Source organism: Helianthus annuus, chromosome 6, assembly GCF_002127325.2.
Source record: "Helianthus annuus cultivar XRQ/B chromosome 6, HanXRQr2.0-SUNRISE, whole genome shotgun sequence".
NCBI lineage: Eukaryota > Viridiplantae > Streptophyta > Magnoliopsida > Asterales > Asteraceae > Helianthus > Helianthus annuus.
In genome coordinates, this window is record NC_035438.2 from 81,446,792 (window position 1) to 81,468,615 (window position 21,824).

Consider the following 21,824-nt stretch of genomic DNA (forward strand, 5'->3'; position numbering starts at 1 on the left):
TGCCAAACATTATGGTTTTAGGCATGTAAACTAATTGAACGTTTGGTGAACTGCTCACAGAAAGTTCGTTTATTTAGTAAACAAACGAACATGAACAAAAAATCATTTTCATTAATGTAAACAAATGCCCATGAACACATGCTCTGGTAATTCATGGCTTCTACTATTCCCACACCTCTAAAATCTTATTTTCACACACCTACAGCTATACGGCCAGCTATACGGCCTATATAGAGTTATATGGGCCGTATAGGGGAATCTTGCACAAAAATATGCAAGAGAATGTTTTTTGTCTCCATGTATACGAGCCGTATAACATTATACAACAAATATACAATGTTATACGACTTAAACCTCATTTAATGTATACGACCCGTATAATGTTATACGACCTAACTTTTTATCCATCTATACAAGGCGTATAATATTATACGAGCCGTATAGCATTATACGACCCAATTATCATGTCAGATTATTTTATACGGGTCATATAACCCTATACGAATAGAGGGTGTGAAAATAAGATTTTAAGGCGTGGGTTTATTAAAACCCTAATTCATTTATGTTCATGAATGTTCATTTATATTCATTTATTTGAGTTTGTTCATACATTTATTTAGAGACATTCCAAGCATAGGAGAGAATTTTAATTCATATGTTTTTGCTTATATAAATTTGGAAAAAAAGAATTATGCTTGAGAACTCTAAAAAAGTTTCCGCTCGTTCATTCATGCTCGTAAACCATTTGTTTAGATAATAACGAACGAACATAAACAAACACAAAATGCACACGTTTTTTTTCGATTCTCATTCATCTTATTAGCTTTTCTCAACCATTTGTTTAGATAAAGTTAAACGAACCAAAACAAACCAAGTACCCTCTTCCAAAACAAAACGAGTACCTTCTTTTACTAATGGGGTGATAATCAATTGACAAAGAAAAAACCTTTAAACACCTTAAAAGAGAAAGATTTTGTATTTTTAAGTCCATACAGGAATAAAAGAAATTTACCAAAAAGTACCATCTTCTCTTGGTTTTTGGGCTTGGATAACATGACCCTTCCTAGGAATAATAACCAATCTCCCCCTATAAATATCCCTCCCACTCTCAACTGATGATCTACACACGCAACAACTTCCACAATGTCAAACTACGATCACTTCAGATGCAAACCACGACTCCCCAAATTCGCTAACCCTAAAACCTACGATCTTCACCTCAAACCAGATCTCACCGCCTGCAAATTCACCGGCACCGTCAACATCCGCCTCGATATCGTCGCCGATACCAAATTCATCCTCCTCAATGCCGCCGATCTCTCCGTTGATTCCAAATCCGTTCGGTTTCAATCGGAAACCGGTTCGAAGGTAGTTTTAGTATTTGTTTCGTGTAGTTGTGTTTGAGTTTATTGTTTTTTGGTGTTAGTAGTGATTGTGAGTGTGTGATTGTAGGGATTTGAGGCTGTGAATGTTGAATTGTTGGTTGAAGATGAGGTTTTGGTGTTGGAGTTTGCTGAGAATTTGCCTCAAGGTGTTGGTGTTTTGTTTATTAAGTTTGATGGCACGTTGAATGATCAGATGAAAGGTTTTTACCGGAGGTAATATGTAGTTGATAATGTTGATAATTTGGTTAATGATTAATGCTAATTTGGTTTTAAGAATTTAAACTATGACTTATTGACTGATAATAATCCATACTGTAATAAGGGACACTTGTAACTTTTATTTTCATAGTTAAGGGCCATCTCACTCCATGTGAGTGAATCTAGCGGAAATCAAGAATAATCTATGATGATTTTTGCGGGTAGGATTGTGCTTGGTGACGGAAGTGAAAGTTTCGGTGCCACTGGTTAAATTAGTAGCCTGAGTTATTATTGACTAATGAGTCATAGTTCGGACTTTCACTTTTGATGTTTACGGGATCCATACCACTTGCAAAATTATTATATATCTACACGTGATTTTTACTCAATTTTGCTCACAAGGAAGGTAGGTTTTTCCTTGCTCATGATCTTTTCCTGTTTTGGTCGTCGGTTTTGTATGCACGTATTGATTAAAAGCTCTCACCTTTTTACCTGATTAATGGTTTTTCTAGGGTGCATTTATCGATAGCACCAAGTTCACAAGATAGTCATAGTTTGAATTATATATTCGAATTTGTCCAAGATAATTTTTTTAGCTAAAAAAAGAAGTAAACTGTTAAATAAGAGTTATAGAATTGTTTGTTGAATGAGTGATTACTACACACAAGATGTAAAATAGAACATTCAGAAGTCAAACCTGCAAACCATTATTCAAAAAATAAAAAACAATACATAACTAAAATACATATGTTTTAATCTAGGATTTTTAGATGGTAAATGTTTTTTTTTAAATATTTTATATATATTTGTTGCAAAGTGAGATGTGCTTGACTGCTTGTTTATGTTTAGTTTATGCAACCGGGTTGAAAAACAGGTAACTTACTCTGTATAATAATTACTTAATTAGTTACTTATGGGGACTGAATTTAACTTTACAGTACATATGAACATAATGGAGTGAAGAAAAACATGGCAGTAACTCAATTCGAACCTGCCGATGCCAGACGATGCTTTCCTTGTTGGGATGAACCTGCTTGTAAGGTATGACTAATATCTTCCTCTTATGTGATTCCTCCTTTTTTTGTATTGTTTTTGTTAAACCTTTATCGTTTTGTTCATTGCTTTAGGCTACATTTAAGATTACACTGGAGGTGCCTTCGGACCTAGTAGCTCTTTCAAATATGCCTGTAGTTGAAGAGAAGGTGGATGGCAACTTGAAGACTGTTAGCTACCAGGAATCACCAATCATGTCTACGTATTTAGTTGCTGCTGTTGTTGGTTTGTTTGATTATGTTGAAGACTGTACTCCTGACGGTAGACACCATATCTTACTCATAAAAAGAATCTAAAATGTTGAAAACTTGAAATTTATCCGGTGCATAGTTTTGTTAAGATAGTTGATGGCGAACTATAAATTTGTGATCATTCGATGCACCAAAACGGTTTCCAAATGTTAACCGAACCTAACCCGACTTGTGACCCGCGTGCTTTACCATTCCTACTTTTCCGGTATGATCGGTACTTGACTGTATAATCGAAATACTTTGCAGGAGTTAAAGTGAGGGTATATTGCCAAGTTGGTAAAGCAAATCAAGGGAAGTTTGCACTAGATGTTGCTGTCAAGACCCTTGGCCTCTACAAAGAGTATGTTCTTTCATCTTCTGTTATTGCACTATCATCTGCAGATAGTGAATATAGACGAACATGCATATCTAGAGTCCGGGTTAGTTGAGGATTATTTAACATTTATGAATATGCAGCTATTTTGAAACACCTTATACACTACCCAAACTGGACATGATTGCAATTCCCGATTTTGCTGCCGGGGCCATGGAGAATTACGGTTTAGTTACATACCGAGAAACAGCCCTACTTTACGATGACAAGCACTCCGCAGCGGCGAACAAGCAGAGGGTAATTTTGCAATTTCATACTCAAGATCCGATTTCCATATACCCCAACTGAACTGACTGATGTAGCTAATTGACGATCCAGGTGGCAACTGTCGTAGCACATGAACTTGCACATCAGTGGTTCGGCAATCTTGTAACGATGGAGTGGTGGACGCATTTATGGCTGAATGAGGGATTTGCCACTTGGGTAATCAAATCAATCGTGTCATGATGTCATAAACTAATAATACATATTTTATTTCTGTCAGCTATGTGCTCGTATGATTTATTCTTATTGTGAATCAGGTAAGCTATTTAGCTGCTGATGGGTTGTTCCCAGAATGGAAAATATGGACTCAGTTTCTTGATGAAAGTACTGAAGGTCTTCGACTTGATGGGCTTTCAGAATCACACCCTATTGAGGTGTCATTTCTTATGATACCTTTTCATTACTTTGGTCAATAAATTTTAATTTGTTATTAACAAATTTCTCATGCAGGTGGAGATTAATCATGCAAGTGAAATAGATGAAATTTTTGATGCAATAAGCTATCGTAAGGGAGCTTCTGTCATTCGCATGCTGCAGAGCTATCTTGGTCCTGAAGTTTTTCAGGTTTGCTTTCATGAATTTGACAGTAAAATGCCATTTTTCGTCCCTGAGGTTTGGCCAATTTTGCAACTTTCGTCCAAAGGTTTGTTTTTCCTCGTCTAGATTCAAAAGGTTTGAAATCTTGCCATTTTCATCCGGCTCGTTAACTCCATCCATTTTTCTCCGTTAGGTCGGAGGTATTTTTGTCTTTCTTGCTAACTTAAAGGGCAATTCGGTCTTTTCACTTTATGTAGAAAGATTGAATACCCTTGAATAAGACTGAATTGCTCTTTAAGTTAACAAAAAAGACGGAAATACCCATGACTAACGGATGAAAATGGCAAGATTCTAAACCTTTTGGATCCAGATGTGGAAAAACAAACCTTTGGATGAGAGTCGCAAAACTGGGCGAACCTCATGAACGGAAATGGCATTTTACTCTTGACCTTACTATACTTGTTTTTTTCATATATTGTCACCGGTAATTTGTGATATCATTGCCCGTTCTTGTGCTTCCAACCTTCATATGTTTCGAGTTTATCTTGCCTTTTCACTGTTTTTCATTTTTTTTGTTTCTCTAATTCTGAAACTAACTTTCTTTTACAATTTGTGGTCTTTGTCGCTAGCGAGCACTTGCTAAATATATAAAGAAACATGCTTGTTCAAATGCAAAGACCGAGGACCTGTGGGCCGCCCTTGAGGAGGAATCCAAGGAGCCTGTGAATAAATTGATGAATTCATGGACAAAGCAGAAAGGTTATCCGGTTGTCTCCGTTAGCGTGAAAGATAGCAAATTGGCGTTTGAACAGGTTTCTAATTTCTCCTTCTTGGATTTCCATTGAGTTTGCTTTTCTTATTATGAATTTTTATTTATATTTATTTTATGTGGTGACAGAGGCAATTCTTGTCGAGCGGCGGTTCTGGGGATGGGCAATGGGTCGTGCCAATAACACTATGCTGCGGTTCATACGAAGCAAAGAAGAGCTTCTTACTAGATAAAAAATCACAAACCATCGATATCGATGAACCATCATCATTATCAAATAGTTGGATAAAGATTAACGTTGATCAGGCAGGGTTTTACAGAGTTAAATATGATGACAACTTGTCTGCCAACCTTAGATACGCAATAGAAAGTAAACGTTTGTCAGCAATGGATAGATACGGAATTCTTGATGATTCGTTTGCGTTGTCTATGGCTGGCCAGCTGCCTTTATCTTCTTTACTTACATTGATGGGTGCTTATAGAGAAGAACCGGAATATACAGTCTTGTCCAACTTAATCAGCGTGATGAATCCTACCCTTTCTTTTTCTTTTTCTTTTTAAAACTGCTTCAGATATGCTCTTCCTGACGTCTTGTTATTGGCACCACAGGTTAGCTCTAAGGTTGCAAGAATTGTGGCTGATGTTGATAGTGCATTGGTTGACAACACTAAGAAGTTTTTCATCAATCTTTTCCAATATTCTGCAGAGTCAGTTTTCCTATTCCTGTAAATCTGCATTATAGATAGGCCTGTAAACGAACCGAACAAACACAAACAAAGGCATGTTCGTGTTCGTTCATTTAACTTTAAGCGAACACGAACATATAGTCGAACACATTTTTTTGTTCATGTTCTTTTATTAAGAAAATGGGCATGTTCTTGTTCGTTTGAACACAATTCACAAACGTAGATGAACACAAACAAACTTAAATGAACGTAATTTAACAAACAATAACCAACACAACTGAACATAACTGACTAAACATTAACGAACATAAAGGAATTTTTATATAAGTTAGTGATTAGCTCCAATAAATTTTATTGGAAAACCCACATATTATTATTTGAAAGCCCAATTACCAATTAGGTATACAGTAAAACCTATATAAATTAATAATGTTGGAACATAGATATTTTATTAATTTAGCAAGATATTATTATATCGATAAATTAATAATTTATTAATTTAAAGTGGTTTTACGTATGACCTTTAAATTTCCAAGTCTAATTGTACATTCACAAATTAATTGAATTTGTCAAGTTCATTGTTTTTTAATACAAAAAGTTGGTTAATGGTATTAAAAAATAAATTACAAAAACAAGTTTCAATGCACATTTCTTCTCCATGTACAACACATTAAATATAGATTTGAAGTTCAACAAAAAACAAGTGACTATAGATTCATTTTTTACTAGACAATCTTAGAATTTGGAATCTTTTAGTAATTATTAATTTATAGTTTCGTTGGGACCAATATATTTACACTGGGATTTCAAAAAAGTTATTATCTTATTATTTTATCGATCGGGGTCCAATTTTGTACTGGTCCCAAGTTGGGACTGGACAAATTATTAATTTTATCGAGGTTATTAATTTATCGGGTATTAATTTATAGAGGTTTTACTGTATTTGTATAAGTAGTTTGGAAGTCTATTTTATGTTTAATATTTATATAAATATAACTACTTATGTATTTAAATTGAAACGAACATAAACGAACGAACATTAACAAATGTAAATAAACGAACATAAATGGACGTTCATGAATAAACAAAACTTGTGTTCATGTCCGTTCGTTTTAAATGAACATAAACAGACTTCTCGCTGAACAAGTTCATGAACGTTCGGTTCATTTACAGGCCTAATTATAGATGAAGATATGTGAAGCATGAGTTTTTAGTACATGTGTCAAATATGATTTTAATTATTTTATTCTGTATTTTAGGAGGATCGGTTTTGATCCTAAACAAGGAGAAAGTCACTTGGATGCGTTGCTAAGAGGGGAACTTTTTACTACCTTGGCTGTGCTTGGACACGAAGAAACACTAAAAGAAGCAAGCAAGCGGTTCCAGGCATACTTAGAAGACAGGAACACACATTTACTTCCGCCTGATATACGAAGGGTTAATTCATCTTATTCCTATCTATCCCTTATCAATTAAACAACATATACCGTAGTATTTACTCATTTTCTTATCCTCCCTTAGGCGGTGTATGTTGCTGTGATGAAGAAGGTGACGTCATCAGACAGATCGGGTTTCGATTCGCTTTTGAAAGTTTACAGAGAGACTGATCTGAGCCAAGAAAAGACTAGGATATTAGGTGATTAATTATTTAATTGCACTGTTGTAAGTTGTAAATGTGTTATCTATTTACGTGATAATATCTGGTTATGTTGTAGGTGCTCTTGGATCTTGCTGTGATCCCGACATAATTCTCGAAGTTCTTAACTTTTTGCTGACTCCCGAGGTATACAAGTTCGGGAATTTTTAAAAAGGTTAAATCTGTTTGACTGTCTCTTTATCTGTATTTCTGATAATTTGTTGTTTAGGTTCGAAGTCAAGATGTTGTGTTTGGACTGGCTGTTAGCCGAGAGGGGCGTGAAGTGGCTTGGAACTGGCTCAAGGTTAGTGATCTTGTGGTTTAAGAGCAAACAGATAGACGCATATTCATAATTATTACAAGGACATGTATATTTTTAAAAAACTGACACTTAGTTTGATTTGTATGGAATTGCTTTCTGCAGAACAACTGGACACACATTTCAAATACTTGGGGCCGTGGCTTTTTATTGACACGCTTTGTCAGCGCAATTGTATCACCGGTGCGTACCATTTTTATTTCAACTTAAGTGTTTAAAGGCTTATGAATCAATTATTTAATATGATGACAAAATGGGTTAAAGTTTTGCATTTGATTCTTGTAGTTTTCGTCTCCCGAGAAGGTGAAGGAAGTGGAAGAGTTCTTTGCAAGCCATGGTAAGCAGCCTTCAATTGCAAGAACGTTGAAGCAGAGCATCGAACGGGTTCAGATCAACGCAAAGTGGGTCGAGGCCGTTCGCAACGAGAAAAACCTTGCAGACTGTGTTCAAGAACTTGCATTCAGGAACTACTAGCAACAAACGGCTTCTTAATTTCTCCAGGTTTTCTATTTGCTTGCTTTAGAAGGTGCTGCTACTGCACACTTGATGCTCGCCTTTAACTCCGTGTTTTATAAGACAGACAAAAAACTTGTAACTTCATGTTTTGTTTTTGGCAATTTTTTTTCTTTTGTGCAAATTCCATGATTGGTAAGTTGTGAGGCTGTATGAATTGCCACCTCAAATCTTAAGAAAAGCAGCCTTTTCTTGCCATTTAAGGAAAGGCTAGATGCCTAGATCAAAGATTTGCAAGTAAATGTATTTTTTTTTTTTTTTTTTTGAAAGTTAGCTTAATGACAAATGGGTCAGACATAAAACTTACCTATTTCTAGTGATGTGGAACAAAACAAGAAATTGAATATTATCTAATAAGAAACATAATCTGATTGCATCAGAAGATTACAAAGATGAAGAGCAGTCGAGAGAATTAGATGGCTAAATTGTGCTTGTAAGAATCCAAAAGCTTAGCTAAGAAATTTACACACTAGTATATGATGATTGCCATGTACTTTTATAACCAACTTTATTTCAAGAGATCACAATCATACTTCAAACGTTCTGATACCATTTCAGATATTAGGATAAAGATGTTTAGGCAGACGAGGCTTTTCGCTAACACGAACAATGGCTTGGCCTCTACCAAATCATGCAGATTCTCCTTGAGATAAACATGTGGTTCGTTAGATGGCAACGTCCATGTGAATCCTTGTATGACACTAGAAAGGGACATGGTGGTCATGGTCGAGCCCAACAACGCTCCTGGGCACCCGCGCCGACCCATGCTAAACGAGAACATGTGAAATTTTTGGTCGGTTAATGCACTTCCTTATCATTGTTCATGTGCTGGTCTGGATTGAAAGTTAGTGGGTCAATCCCACACGCCAGGGTTCGTCCCTAGCCCTAGCCGGCTGACTATGAAGTATCCGTTAATATTGGAATCAGCTGTTGTCACGTGGGACCTGAAAGCCTCCTTCACACATGCTTTGATATATTTAAGGTTTGGTAGATCCGATTCTTGAACTAATCTATCCTTTCCGCCCACTGAGTTGAGCTCATGAATAACTTTATCGAATATCCTCGGCTGCTTAATCATTTATGCCATTGCCCATACGATATTTGTTTGAAACATATCAAACCCTGCTAGCATTAGATCCTGTACTAAACCAACGTTAATAAATGTTACACACAACAAAATTTCATATCTTACAAGTAAATAGTGTTGTGATAAAGGTACCCTATCCCCTTCATGTTTACTTGTCATACCCCTTCAAGTTGTCAAATCACTAATAATCCCCCTTTTCACACCGGAAAACTAAAAAAATCCCCTTGATTTGAGTTATCCAAGGAGGGGTACGATGAAAAGTTTAGAGGGCGGGATACATTTAGATGTCACTGATGAAAAATGTTACTCTTTCATTAATCTGTGCTTTTATTTCATCAACGGTTAGTTGAGGGGTTTTAAGGCTGATGAAAATGTCAAGTCATCTTGTTCGATGGCCATCAAAACCAGTTATCCACCACAACCATGGGAAGTAATCCATCATACAAAACACATTAAGGTAAGAAAGAAGCGTCCAAATTGATTTAGCATATGCTCAATCTCTTCTTCAATAATCCCATCCATGTCCTTCAAAAACTCAAGCACGATATGTGTATCACTAACAGCTGTGAAATGCACGTTTCCAAACCGAATGCATAGGATCTTTATTGGAAAATCAGGCCCTTGATCAAACACACAATAACGAGAATTAACAAACCCGTTCGAAACTTTTAGTATTAATCAATAAAAAGCACACCAAATTACAGTAGAACTACCATTTATAGGGCAAGGGTGTTGGACCAGGAGGAAGCTAGTGAACTTGTAGAACAAAAAGAACGAGTAGAAGATTGACACGAGGAAAAGAATGAAAATGATGATCAGAAATGGAAACAAGGTGACAAAAAAAGTAACTTTTTGTTTTTGTTTTTGTTTTTGTTGCGTTGGTTTTATTAACGTTGGTAGTATTTATAGTAATGCTCATTTATAGTGATGTTCACTTATATATAAAAAACAACGCGAAAATGTAAAATTGATATCTTGTTTGGTTACCATGTGAATGGAATGAATTATTATTGTGTATTGTTCGGTAGGCAAGAAAAACGGAGTAATAAAATTAGCGGTGAGTGGCGGTGGTGGTCGGTGGAAGTGATTGTGGGTGGTTATAGGTGGCGGTGGTGGGTGTTGGCGGCGGCGATGGGTGGTGGTGGCGGCGAGTGGCGGTGCGGCGGTGATGACGAGTGGCGGTGCGGCGGTGGCGACGAGTGGTGGAGGCGGCAAGGTGGCCGTTGGTGGTGGGTGGCAGCAAAGGTGGCGGTTGGTGGCGGTTGGTGGCGGCGGCGTCGGTTGGTGGTGGCGGTGGTGGTGGCGTCGACGATGGGGGGGTGGCGACGACAAGTGGCATTGGCGGTTGGTTGCAGCTGTGAGTGATAACGGTGGCGAGTGGGTGGCGGCGGCGGCGGTGGCTGTCGGGGTGAGGTGGTGGCGGGTGGCGGCGATGGCGTTGGTGGTGGGTGGTGGTGGGTTGTGGCGAAGGTTATAGGTTGTGGTGTTGCTGATGAATGGTGCAAGAGGGGATGGAATGGAAAAAAACATGAGGGGTGGAAGGAATGATTTTGAGGGAATGGAATGCCTTTTGGAATGGGTGATTTCATTCCATTGACCAACCAAACACTCTTTTCTTCATTCCCTCGTAATCACTCATTCCATTCCACCTCTCATTCCTGCATACCAAACACTACCTTAATGATCTAAACATTATACGTTTCTTGACTTGATTTCATTTTAATTAATATTTGAGTAAATTGCCAAAATTGTCCCTGAGGTTTAGGCCTGTTTGTCAGTTTCATCCAAAATGATTTTTTTGTGCCAAACAACTCTTCACCTTTGGCATTTTTTACCATTTTCATTCAAAACACTAACTTAGTTTACTTTCTATGTTAAGTTGAAGGATATTTGAATGAAACTGACAAATATAAAACCCGAGGGACGATTTTGGCAATTTACTCAAACTTTTTTAATTTCTTTTATCTAATTAGTTTTGTCACATAGATATAAAACAGAATATACATGCAGTTTTTATAATAAAAAATTAATAGTTTTGTCACATAATTTTTATAAATTTTCATCCAAACCACTAACTCAGTTTATTTTTATACATTGCGCCTCATCGCCCACGCCACGCGCGTGCGAGTCAGGGTGCTCCACACCCTTCGCGAGTACACTTAGTGTGTGCTTCCATGAAATAATAAGGATTGAGAGTTCCCACTTAAATACCTCTTTAAGTTTCATCTCTCCTCCTATGTGGGACAATGTGTCACTCTCCCACTTTTTCAGCATTCTATGTTTGAAACACCATACTTTGAGTATCGATATCTCATTTATCTTAGCTCCGTTTTGGATGTGGTTTAGTTTGTTGCGAAACTCTTCAAACATAGAACACAAACCCACACATAAATATATAAAACCCACTCATTTTCTTATATTTATTTCTAGTTCAAAATAGGAAAATATCATTTTCCTATATTTATGAAGAGTGCTATTTTCACAAATTTCCAACACCTTTTACCTAAAGCTACTCCATCTAACCACTCCAAAGGGTAAATACATATTTTTTTTTTGAATGACGACGCTTGTTCATCATTCACCAATATTTTAAATTTTTCACCTTTGCCCATAAGTGAACCTGAAACCTCTCTCATAAGGGACATATGTCTCTACCAAGTGGGCTACCCTCGATAAATGCATATAATCTAAACTCATCTCAATCAATTTAAAAGCTAGCGCCCGTGTAACACTTAACACTCCGTCCTCCTTCCACTCCCACATAGATAATAACTTTTAAACATTTACCTACTCAAAGTCAGGTTCATTTCTGAATAACCCCTTTTGATAATGAACTGTGTGAACTAATTCTAGCCCTTGATTATCAATACACAAGTGTAAATCAATGTCCATGATTTGATAATGAAAATACACTAGTCTATTTTACGATTTGATGATGTAAATCAATAACCAAAATTTATTCACGCAGTTCAAAAATACCCTACCCTTACCCTGCCTACTCAAACCTAACTTAACCTTTTATGTACACCATTTTCTCCTATAAAACCATCCAAACAACCCAAATTCACAAGCTTTTGTAAAAAGATCAGATTTGCAGACACAAACAACAACATGGGTCGATTCCAATTTCTGGAGGCGGTGCTGCCGCTAGGGATTATCGCCGGCATGCTCTGCATCGCCGGAAACGTTCAGTATCAAATCCACAAAGCTGCACACGGTCGCGTGAGTACCCAATTCGTTGACCATTTCGTTCTATAAATTCATCTAACTTTTGTGCATTTTATGACAGCCCAAACACATCGGCAATGATATGTGGGACGTTGCAATGGAACGACGGGACAAGAAAATCGTTGATGACAAACTTTATCCTGCCAGTAATTAGGGTTTCTTCTTACAAGGTTCGATTTTTTTATTATTTGGGTAAAAAAATTAGGGTTTTGTTTGATGATTTGTGCAGATCTGTTGTGTTGTATTTGTATGTGTAATAAGACTTATTGTGACTTATAGTAGCTATAATATTGAGTCTATATCTAATAGGGTCTTGCTATATGCACAACCTGTATATACATTCACATCACATAACAAAGTATACGACTCATATAGGTGTATATGGATTGTATATAGCTGTAGGGGTGTGCACGGTTCGGTTCGGTTATTAGCATTATCCGTAACCGTAACCGTAACCGAAGTCATCGGTTGATCGGTTCAGTTAATTCGGTTAATTTGTCGGTTTTCGGTTCGGATCGGTTAATTTTCGGTTAATAACCAATTCAAACAAGGGCTAAATTTTTTTCTTAGAAAGACATATAATGGAGGTATAAATACATCAAATAGATGTATAAATACATGAAATGGATGTATAAATAAATGAAAGAGTAAATTACGTTTTTGGCCCCTGTGGTTATATCACTTTTACTATATTAGCCCAAAATAAGAATCTTTAACACATCTACCCCCATGGTCTCTATAACTAACCATTTTGACCCCTAAGTCTAACCATTTTAGCCCCCATGGTCTCCATAACTAACCATTTTGGCCCCCATGATCTCTAGACTTAGGGGCCAAAATGGTTAGTTATAGAAACCATGGGGGCAGATATGTTAAAAATTCTTATTTTGGGCTAATATTGTAAAAGTGATATAACCACAGGGGCCAAAAACGTAATTTACTCTAAATGAAATGAAGGTATAAATGCATGAATAGATGTTTAAATACATAAAATGGAGGTATAAATAAATGAAATGAAGGTATAAATAAATGAAATGAAGGCATAAATAAATGAAATAGATGTATTCTTACATGAAATGAAAGTATAAAACATGAAATCCATGAAATAGAGGTATTAAAGCTAGAAATATATAAAAAAATAAATGATTCGGTTCGGTTCGGTTAATTTTGGTTAACCGATAGTAAAAAAAATATTCGTTAACGGCAAGGTTTAAAAAAACGGAAATGAGTTTCGAGGCGTTTTCCCTTCGCTTCACGAGGCGTAAGTATCGAGGCGGAACGAGGCGTAAGGCCGAGGCGGTATTAATAAATAAATATTAAAATTATATATATCATAAATTAATAATTACTAAACATCAAAAAAAGAGTTTTCTCATCAAATTTCATCAAATTCAGTAGTTAAAAACATAAAAAAGATTCAAATTTCATCAAATACTTGACATAAAAAAGCTATTTAAGAAAAGCACACATAGAGAAAAGAAATATAAAAAATATGTTATGTTTTGAAAATAAATAAGATTCCACATATAAAACTAAAAAAAAAACTATTATATATGCCATTTAAGATCATGGAGCTAATAGTTAGTAGCAAAAATTTAGGACTTATATGTTATAAGTTTTGGGTGTGTGAATAAAAGTCTCAAAAGGTGGTAAATACTTTGTCCCACATTGGTGTGGGGACAAAGTGAGTGGATGTTTATAAGGTAAAGACTTTACTACTCTATTGTAGCTTTATGACATGTTTTACCAAAAGTCCTACCCGCGCGCAGGGGGGGGGGGTTGCAAAAATGAGTTTCTTAGCTGAAGTTTGGTTGAACTCATGCGGACACGAATGCAGCTCCGAAAAACCCGGGCCCGCGTGGGGCAGTTTTATACTCAACTCCAGTTCGGTTTTTTGTGCCTAAAAACAAACGTACGCCTCGCCCAAATTCGTTCCGCCTCGAACCGAAACTTGCGCCTCACTCCACTGAGGCGTACGCCCAAATTCGTTCCGCCTCGAACCGAAACTTGCGCCTCACTCCACTGAGGCGTGAGGCGCCGCCTCATACGCGTTTTTGCTCCGTTCCGCCTCGGTTAATTCGGTTTCGGTTAATTTCGGTTCGGTTTTGTCGGTTTTCGGTTAATGGTTCGGTTATTGCACACCCCTATATAGCTGACATTCCCTTGAAAAACACAAGACATTTTCCGATATCTTATAAGACAAACTGATAATTGTTATCTTTTTGGATGGATGTGGAATGATTAATTTGTGAGTTTATGCTAAAGTTTATAAACAGCTTTACTAGATAGAGTGAGTTGAATGGCACCAACAGACTGTTTAAGTTATCCCTTTTTGAAAAGGTCAATCTTGATTTGGAGATCGATATGGTTATGTCATTGGCTGTTTGGCTTTGCTGGACCAAGTTATGCTATGTTGTCTTACTAGTTACTAATAGTACACTTGAATGGTTGTTGATCTCATACAACCTGCACAAAATTCTATTAAAATTACGAGATCTAATGTTATATTAGCTAGTATAAAAGTCTCAGATGGTTTGAATTGTGGGGGTATCCTACAGAAGTCTTATAAGAATTTGTATATTTATGTAGTAATGTAGGCTAATTTAAAAAAAAGGTAAAACAGACTACTAGTCAATGGCTACCTTCTTAGTTAATTTAACAGATTATACACATACATCTAGCCAACTGTAATATTTGTCAAGTATGTGTATTTGAGTTTAAAGGTTTAAGTAAACAAGTCATGTGTTTAACACCCTGGAATCGTTTTTCAGTTACCCTTCTTGTGCTTCATCCTCTACTGTTCCACTTTCCCTTTTCTTCTACGGATTGCAACTTCATTTTTGTTTGTCTGGGGTTAATTACATTTCTATATTCTGTTAGCAATGCAACCATCTTTATGTGCTGGAAAATATAACTTGCTTTTAACTTACATTAAATAAAATGCCCTTGGCTAACCCCTTTGAGTTTAGAATTGAATGTGTTTCTCTAATCACGTGTTCAAAATCCATGTTTGGCGTACATGTTATTCATGTAAGAATAAATTAGAATAGAGGAGTAAGAGTTGCAAATCTTCTTCTGATTCATGAATATGGATGGCTATAAAGAATTCATTAGAGGCCTCATGAAATCTGTTGGATTCAATGGAATAGAATAGGCTGTCTCCATTTTATAACATTCTATGTAGCCAAAAGAACTTCGGGCTCACGTGCGAGTCAAGGTCTAGGCGTCTCAAACTAACTCAGGCGGTTCCCTTCCTTCAGGCGCTGGTGGCATGTGCCTCCGTCCAGGCGATGCAATTTCATGGCAATGAGGCCCAACAATCACGCCGTCGTCTCTTCTTCTTTCGTCTATGCAGTTGACACTTCTTTCTTGACTGATGCCCTTGGTTTAAAAAAGCGGGAAGCGCACAAAAGCGACGAGGTCTAAAACCAAGGGGCAAAGCGCAAAAGCGGTGAGCTTTTCGTACGCAAGGCGCAAAGTGATTATATAAATTATTTTATATATCCCATAGGTTTTTAGCATCCTCTACCTTTGATTTAGCTAAAATTTAGCTTTAAATATGTTTTACACACTCAGCATAAAAAGCCTGTTGTACACACTCAGCTGCACAGAAACACCCCATGTACAAAAGGCGCGCGCCTCACCTGCGCCTCAGGTCAAATTTTAGCAATTTAGCCTAAAAACGCCTCACCTGCGCCTTATGTCACACAGGGCGTTTTGGTTTGCGCCTTAGATCGCCTCGCGCCTAGGCACGCCTAAGGCGCGCTTTTTTAAACCAAGCTGATGCCCTCTAAGGTGTTTTATTATTTGTTGGGCTCTCTCTATTTATTTTGTTAGGCTTTCTTTACTAATGTCTTTTTTCTTAGTTGGGTCCTAAATTGTGCATTATATATGTCCTTAACAAATTGCTCTTATATCAATTGTTGATGTTAAATTTTAAATTTTTGACTTGTTTGGACTTTGTTTTCTTGTATGTTACAATTTTGACTGGTATGAATTATTATTACTTTCAAAATGTTAGTATTAATAGAAAGAATTAAATTACTAATTGTATTAAGTTTTCCAAAATATATATGAATAAAAATATTAATTTTTTTGGGCTGTCTTGTCATATACATTTGTAATTTTTTCATTGTTGCATTTTTTGTGTTGGGCGTGCTCTTTTTTTGTGCCTAGGCCACTGGATGAGCCTTTTTGACTACCTAGAAAACATGAAATGTTGGTGTAGAATGAACCATTCAACCTAAGGATGGAGAATTTGTGAAAAATTGACTTGATAAATAGATTTATACATAAAACGGTGCGACATACGCATCTTCTGGTTGTAAATAAAGCTTACATAGACGCGTACCTCACGGAACGTGATGCTTGCCCTTTTCGCCACGCGGGCCTCATGCTTTTTAAAACTTTAGTCTAGTCGCTATAATTCAGAAAATTTGAACCAGTTGCTGATATGGTGTATTATGGTTTACAGGAAGCATTGGCAATGTGATGCAAGGAATAAGGGGAGATTGGCTATGTGTTTACTTTTTCTTGTTTTGTTGGAAAACACATTTATAAACTTGACTTTGTGAAATTGGTATTGTTCTGCAAAATGCTTGCTGCGTTACTTGTTTGTAGTTTGCAAGTTTTACGAGTAGATTGGTTTGTTTCGATCGAATCTACGAATGAGATTGTTAAACCGCATAAGCCGTTGAGCTGAATCGAACCCTTTTGTACTTTTGCATTCGTTCAAACTAAACGATGTTTTCTTCAAGGCTGATTTTGCATTCAATTCCAGTATCCGGAAATAGTTGCAGGATTAGATTAAAAAAAATATATTCTTATGATGTGTACGAAGTGATCTCAACTTTTTTTATCTCAATGTTTTAATGGTTCAGTGGTTATGATTAGGTGATTGGCGAGATGGTAATAATAGAAAGTTAGAAGTTGTTTATACATATTTTTACCAATTCTTTTAGTCAAATATTTTTTTATATATTCTATTGTTGTTGTTATAAAAAATATAGTATAAATCTGGAATATGATTATTTTTTGTTTGTTATAGTTGCATTTTATATGGTGCACTGCTGTTGTAAATGTCTATAAACTAGTTAAAGTGCCATTTACAATTGCATCATTTTCTTCCCCGATGTTCTTGAAACGTGTCATTTCCTTGAAACATGTCATTTTAGTCTAAAAAATTAACTTCAGTTAAAAACATTCAATCAGCTCAGGGGTAAAATTGTCATTTTACATATATTTTTATTTTTTCTTTTTTTTTTCAACTTCAAATTTTAATATAAAGAAAGGAAAAACATATTTAGGTGGCCGGGATCAAAACCGTGACCACCTGCTTAGAAACGCATGCATTAACCAGGGAGCCATAGCTCCTTTTGTTCTAAGTTTTCATCTGTTATTCTTTTGATATGTGTTAAACCACCAGTACCATTCGAGTATCCAACCACCATCACCCGATTCAACCGTCAAACCACCACCATTCAGCCACTACCACCACCACCGTTCTATCTCCATCACCATCCAAACAACTACCACCATCACCGTTCAATCTCCACCACCATCCAAACAACTCCACCACCGCCGCCGCTTCACGTTTGGTATGTGTCATTTTACGTTTTCTGGCAACAGTGAAAAGCAAAATAGAGGTATCATGATACAACAATCAAAGCAATAATTTTACGTTTTCAGGCAACAGTGAAAAGCAAAGCAAAAGGAATCGATGCAATAATCGAACGTGGAGCTGCAGCGGTGGAGTTGTTTAGACGGTGATGGAGATGGAACGGTGGTGATAGTGGCTGAATGGTGGTGGTTTAATGGTTGAATCATGGTGATGGTGGTTGGATAGTTGAATGGTGCTGGTGCTGGCGGTTTAACACATATCAAAAGAATAACTGATGGAAACTTAGAACAAACGGAGATATGGCTCCTTGGTTAATGCATGCGTTTCTAAGCAGGTGGTCACGGGTTTGATCTCAGCTATCTGCATATGTTTTTCTTTTCTTTATATTAAAATCTAAAGTAAAATAAAAATAAAAAATAAAAAATCTATGTAAAATGACAATTTTACCCCTGAGCTGATTGAATGTTTTTAACTCGGGTTAATTTTTTGGACATAAATGATACGTTTCAAGAACGCCGGGGAGGAAAATGGTGCAATTTTGAAATTTGGCCTGAAATGAGAAAATGAACAAACCACAGGGACGTAAATGACAGTTAACTCAACTAGTTAAAACTGTAACAACCCGCACGTTCGTGCGTTGTTGCCACTCACTATACTCGTTACGCCTAGCACCAGAGATTCGGATAATAATGTAGCTATATCGCATACATCGCTATTTCGCAGTATTTTCGCATATTACGCATACTTTATCGCCATAACGCATCGCATCATACACACTAACGCTCATGATGATGTTGAGTGAGGACCTATTCTACCCTCCTCAATAGCCATGATGCGTCGCAGAGAACGCATATTCGAAACGAAACCCGGTTATTGTATCGCAACTTTAAAATATGGATATGTATACGACCCTATGTGACTAACTATAATAAATATATATACGAAAATGAGGATGAAAAATGTGTAACCAAACCATCGCAACGCTTAACGATCGAAACGGAACGCCAAAACCTAGCCCGCCAGAGGCGTTCGATCAAATGGCCATCCGATCGGACAGGCCATCCGAACGGACAGGCCATCCGAACGAACAAGCCATCCGAACGGACAGGCTGCACCACCTCCTCTCCTCTCTTGCCTATAAACACCCCCACTCTCACATCAATTGCCTTGATGTGACAACTCCCACTCGACCAACACGCTTTTGGGCTATTTTCTCTCAATTTCTCGCGATTCTTGTAAGTTTCCAACTCAAATCTTGTACTTCTATGATCTACAAGCACTCCTTCATCATTTTCTCTCCAAAATCTTAACTTTTAACCGTGAAATCAATGGATTTGAGGTGTTCTAGGGTGATGTCATCACAAAGTTCTTATGAACTTCAAGTGTTGGCCTCATTCCACCAAGAACAACTCAGATCCGAAGGATTTCCACAAGAATAAACAACATTTTCACAAAAATCTACACATAAACATGAATAAAAGAATTGAAAGATGGTTTTCCAACCTTCTTTCAACTCTTTTACACTCAATGAACACAAGACCGGTAGAATCGGAGCTTGTACCGACCTTCTACTCATTCTTAGTGTCGTGTTGGTTCAAGATCTGGTTTCTAACAAAGAGACGACCGATTTCGGGTTGACCAAGAACGACCGTCACGAATCAGTAAACCGGTCTGATTGGGTGATTCCTGTTTGATCGGGTCCCTTGGTTCGAGATGGGGTCTCTTTTGGTTAGCACGTCACAACACCGTCTCGATCAAAGCCACCAAAAACCTTCATAGTTAGTCAAGTGCTAAGGACGACTGGATTGCTTGGACGGATTGCCGTCTGATCGGACAGTCATCCGATCGGACAAGCTGTCATCCGAACGGACAGGCCATCCGAACGGACGGGCCATCCGAACGAACAGGCCATCTGATCGGATTTCATCTTGGGTCCCACACCTGACTTCAACTTCAACAATTCGGAGTACCGTCCGATCCATTGACACCTTGCTCCGTTTAACGCACAATTCAACGCTCACGCTATCGATCTGAAATCAGGGTAATCTCAGACGCGCTCCCTTCAATCCAACCAAGTTGTGGTTGCTTGCCGAACACCGACTGTGAGTATACTCGAACCCCTTTTTATCACATTTTGGGTGTAACATACGTTCCTATTAAATCAAATTTATCAAAACGAATTATTCAATCAAACTGTTATCACTTGCGAATAACTGTTATGCATATTTATACGTGATGCTAGTTACATATGTGTTAGGACTTATACTCGCGAGATCCCGCCTTAACTAGTATAGTACTATAGCACCCGACGGGGTCTAGTTAGGATGAATAGTACTATAGCACCCGACGGCGTATGTTACGGGTCGATGTCTTAGGAAACGACCTAGTCTATAGTCTAAGTACCAACATGCCAACTCGTGCAAATCCAGTAGGGTTTGCACGGGCCTACTTGACGCTCACGTTCGAATTCTCTAAAAGCTACTACTTCGTGTGAACACCGCATACTACAATTTCACGCGAAGAGCCTTTCCTAAGGCTGTAATATTACTTAGCCTTTCCTAAGGCCAACACAATATACACGCTTTCGAAAATACTCGCATAACACAACCGAGTGGTCCAGTCGAGATCAGGCGTGAAAACCAAGAACTCTCGATAAGATCGCTCACTCAGCGCATTTTTCTAGCACGAGAACTTTCCGTTGAGCCAGGAGTGACATCCGTATCTCAACGAAAGTCTCCATTTCAAAATCCAGTGGAACTCCCGAATCTATTCGCAGAGCACAACCACAGTTAGGAGCGAAGTTATTAAGTCAGGGGTGAAACCCATACCTTAATAAACCGCTCCACTCCCTATAAAATGGTTTTCAAAAGCTCTCACCAAGGACTCGGCTATAACGATGACTCGAGCCACGCGATGACCAGGAAGACGAATGCCATGAGTTGCTTCCCAGTGGAAGTACAAGCCTTCTAGGGCAACGCGCGTGCATGAACTTGTTGGCTATAGCTGGGTTACCTTGGGCAGTCGACGCCTAAACACCCGAGGCACTCTATCTATTTTTCTAGCATACGACCCGCCGATTTTACACTTGTTGGAACTTATTTACGCTTATGTGTTTACATTTTAGAACGTTACGCTTTCTCGATTTATCGATTTTCACTCCCTGCTTTATAAATGCACAACTCGCACAGCCATCGCAATTTAAAACGAAAACCAAATGTTCGCAACAAAACTAATGTCTAACTACTCGCTCTCGCTCTCTCTCCAACGCATCCTTGCGCATTCTATACCGACATGTATGTGTACAAGGATAAGCTACAACTAATTATATACAAGCAAATCAATTGTGTGGAAACCTAGGAATCTCGTTTCTCCTATGTGGCTCCTATGTGAAGTCTATTATATTAATCGCAACAAGTTTTGATCGCGCTCAATCGCATCGCAAAACTCAAAATCATTATGATTGAATCTCACTCCAAATCTCTCTCTGTCTAGATGCCTTCCAACGACTCTAACTCGAGACGAAAAGCTAGGAGAAGAGCCAAACGAAACGCCGAGAAGAGGATTGCCTCGCTTGTGGCCAGGGAAGTGGTCAAGGTCATTCCTCAAATTGTCACTCAAGTGCACTCTCTTAGTAACTCTTGAACCTCGGAAGACATTAAGACGGAAGCGCCGCAATCTGCTTTCCTCTACAAGCACTTCAAAGCCTGTGACCCGATGGTTTTCACGGGTGAAGGGGGTGTGTCCCAACTACTCCAGTGGTTCGATTCTATCGAAGTTACCCTTCATCAGAGTGGGTGTCCCGATGGATTTCATACTACTTGCGCTACCAGAGTATTTCAATCACCAGCACTCGACTGGTGGACAGCTGAATGTAACAAACATGGGATCTCTGTAGCTTACGCTCT

The 21,824-nt window shown here is 37.8% G+C and overlaps 2 protein-coding genes across 2 annotated transcripts; both read left to right on the forward strand.

Moving 5' to 3' along the window:
* The first annotated feature begins 1,043 nt into the window (after positions 1-1,043).
* On the forward strand, positions 1,044-8,226 carry LOC110865669 (aminopeptidase M1). The gene is made up of 18 exons (XM_022114994.2): positions 1,044-1,368; positions 1,453-1,598; positions 2,522-2,624; positions 2,711-2,897; positions 3,134-3,227; positions 3,344-3,497; positions 3,579-3,683; positions 3,782-3,898; positions 3,975-4,088; positions 4,691-4,873; positions 4,960-5,352; positions 5,440-5,537; positions 6,776-6,953; positions 7,038-7,152; positions 7,232-7,299; positions 7,382-7,456; positions 7,577-7,654; positions 7,757-8,226. Exons 1-18 carry the CDS (start codon positions 1,144-1,146, stop codon positions 7,943-7,945), a joined length of 2,622 nt encoding a protein of 873 aa, XP_021970686.1. The 5' UTR covers positions 1,044-1,143; the 3' UTR covers positions 7,946-8,226.
* A 3,869-nt stretch (positions 8,227-12,095) lies between these two features.
* Positions 12,096-17,055, forward strand: LOC110865670 (NADH dehydrogenase [ubiquinone] 1 alpha subcomplex subunit 1). Its single transcript, XM_022114996.2, has 3 exons — positions 12,096-12,293; positions 12,361-12,469; positions 16,774-17,055. The coding sequence occupies exons 1-2, from the start codon at positions 12,183-12,185 to the stop codon at positions 12,451-12,453; spliced, it is 204 nt and encodes a 67-aa protein (XP_021970688.1). The 5' UTR covers positions 12,096-12,182; the 3' UTR covers positions 12,454-12,469; positions 16,774-17,055.
* The last annotated feature ends 4,769 nt before the right edge of the window (positions 17,056-21,824 follow it).

Bases quoted from the DNA above. Each gene is read 5' to 3' on its own strand.
- LOC110865669 (XM_022114994.2), top strand. From the start codon at position 1,144: ATGTCAAACTACGATCACTTCAGATGCAAACCACGACTCCCCAAATTC. The intron at 2,625-2,710 runs GTATGACTAATA...TCATTGCTTTAG, and splicing joins GGGATGAACCTGCTTGTAAG to GCTACATTTAAGATTACACT. The intron at 3,899-3,974 runs GTGTCATTTCTT...TTTCTCATGCAG, and splicing joins CAGAATCACACCCTATTGAG to GTGGAGATTAATCATGCAAG.
- LOC110865670 (XM_022114996.2), top strand. From the start codon at position 12,183: ATGGGTCGATTCCAATTTCTGGAGGCGGTGCTGCCGCTAGGGATTATC. The intron at 12,294-12,360 runs GTGAGTACCCAA...ATTTTATGACAG, and splicing joins ACAAAGCTGCACACGGTCGC to CCCAAACACATCGGCAATGA.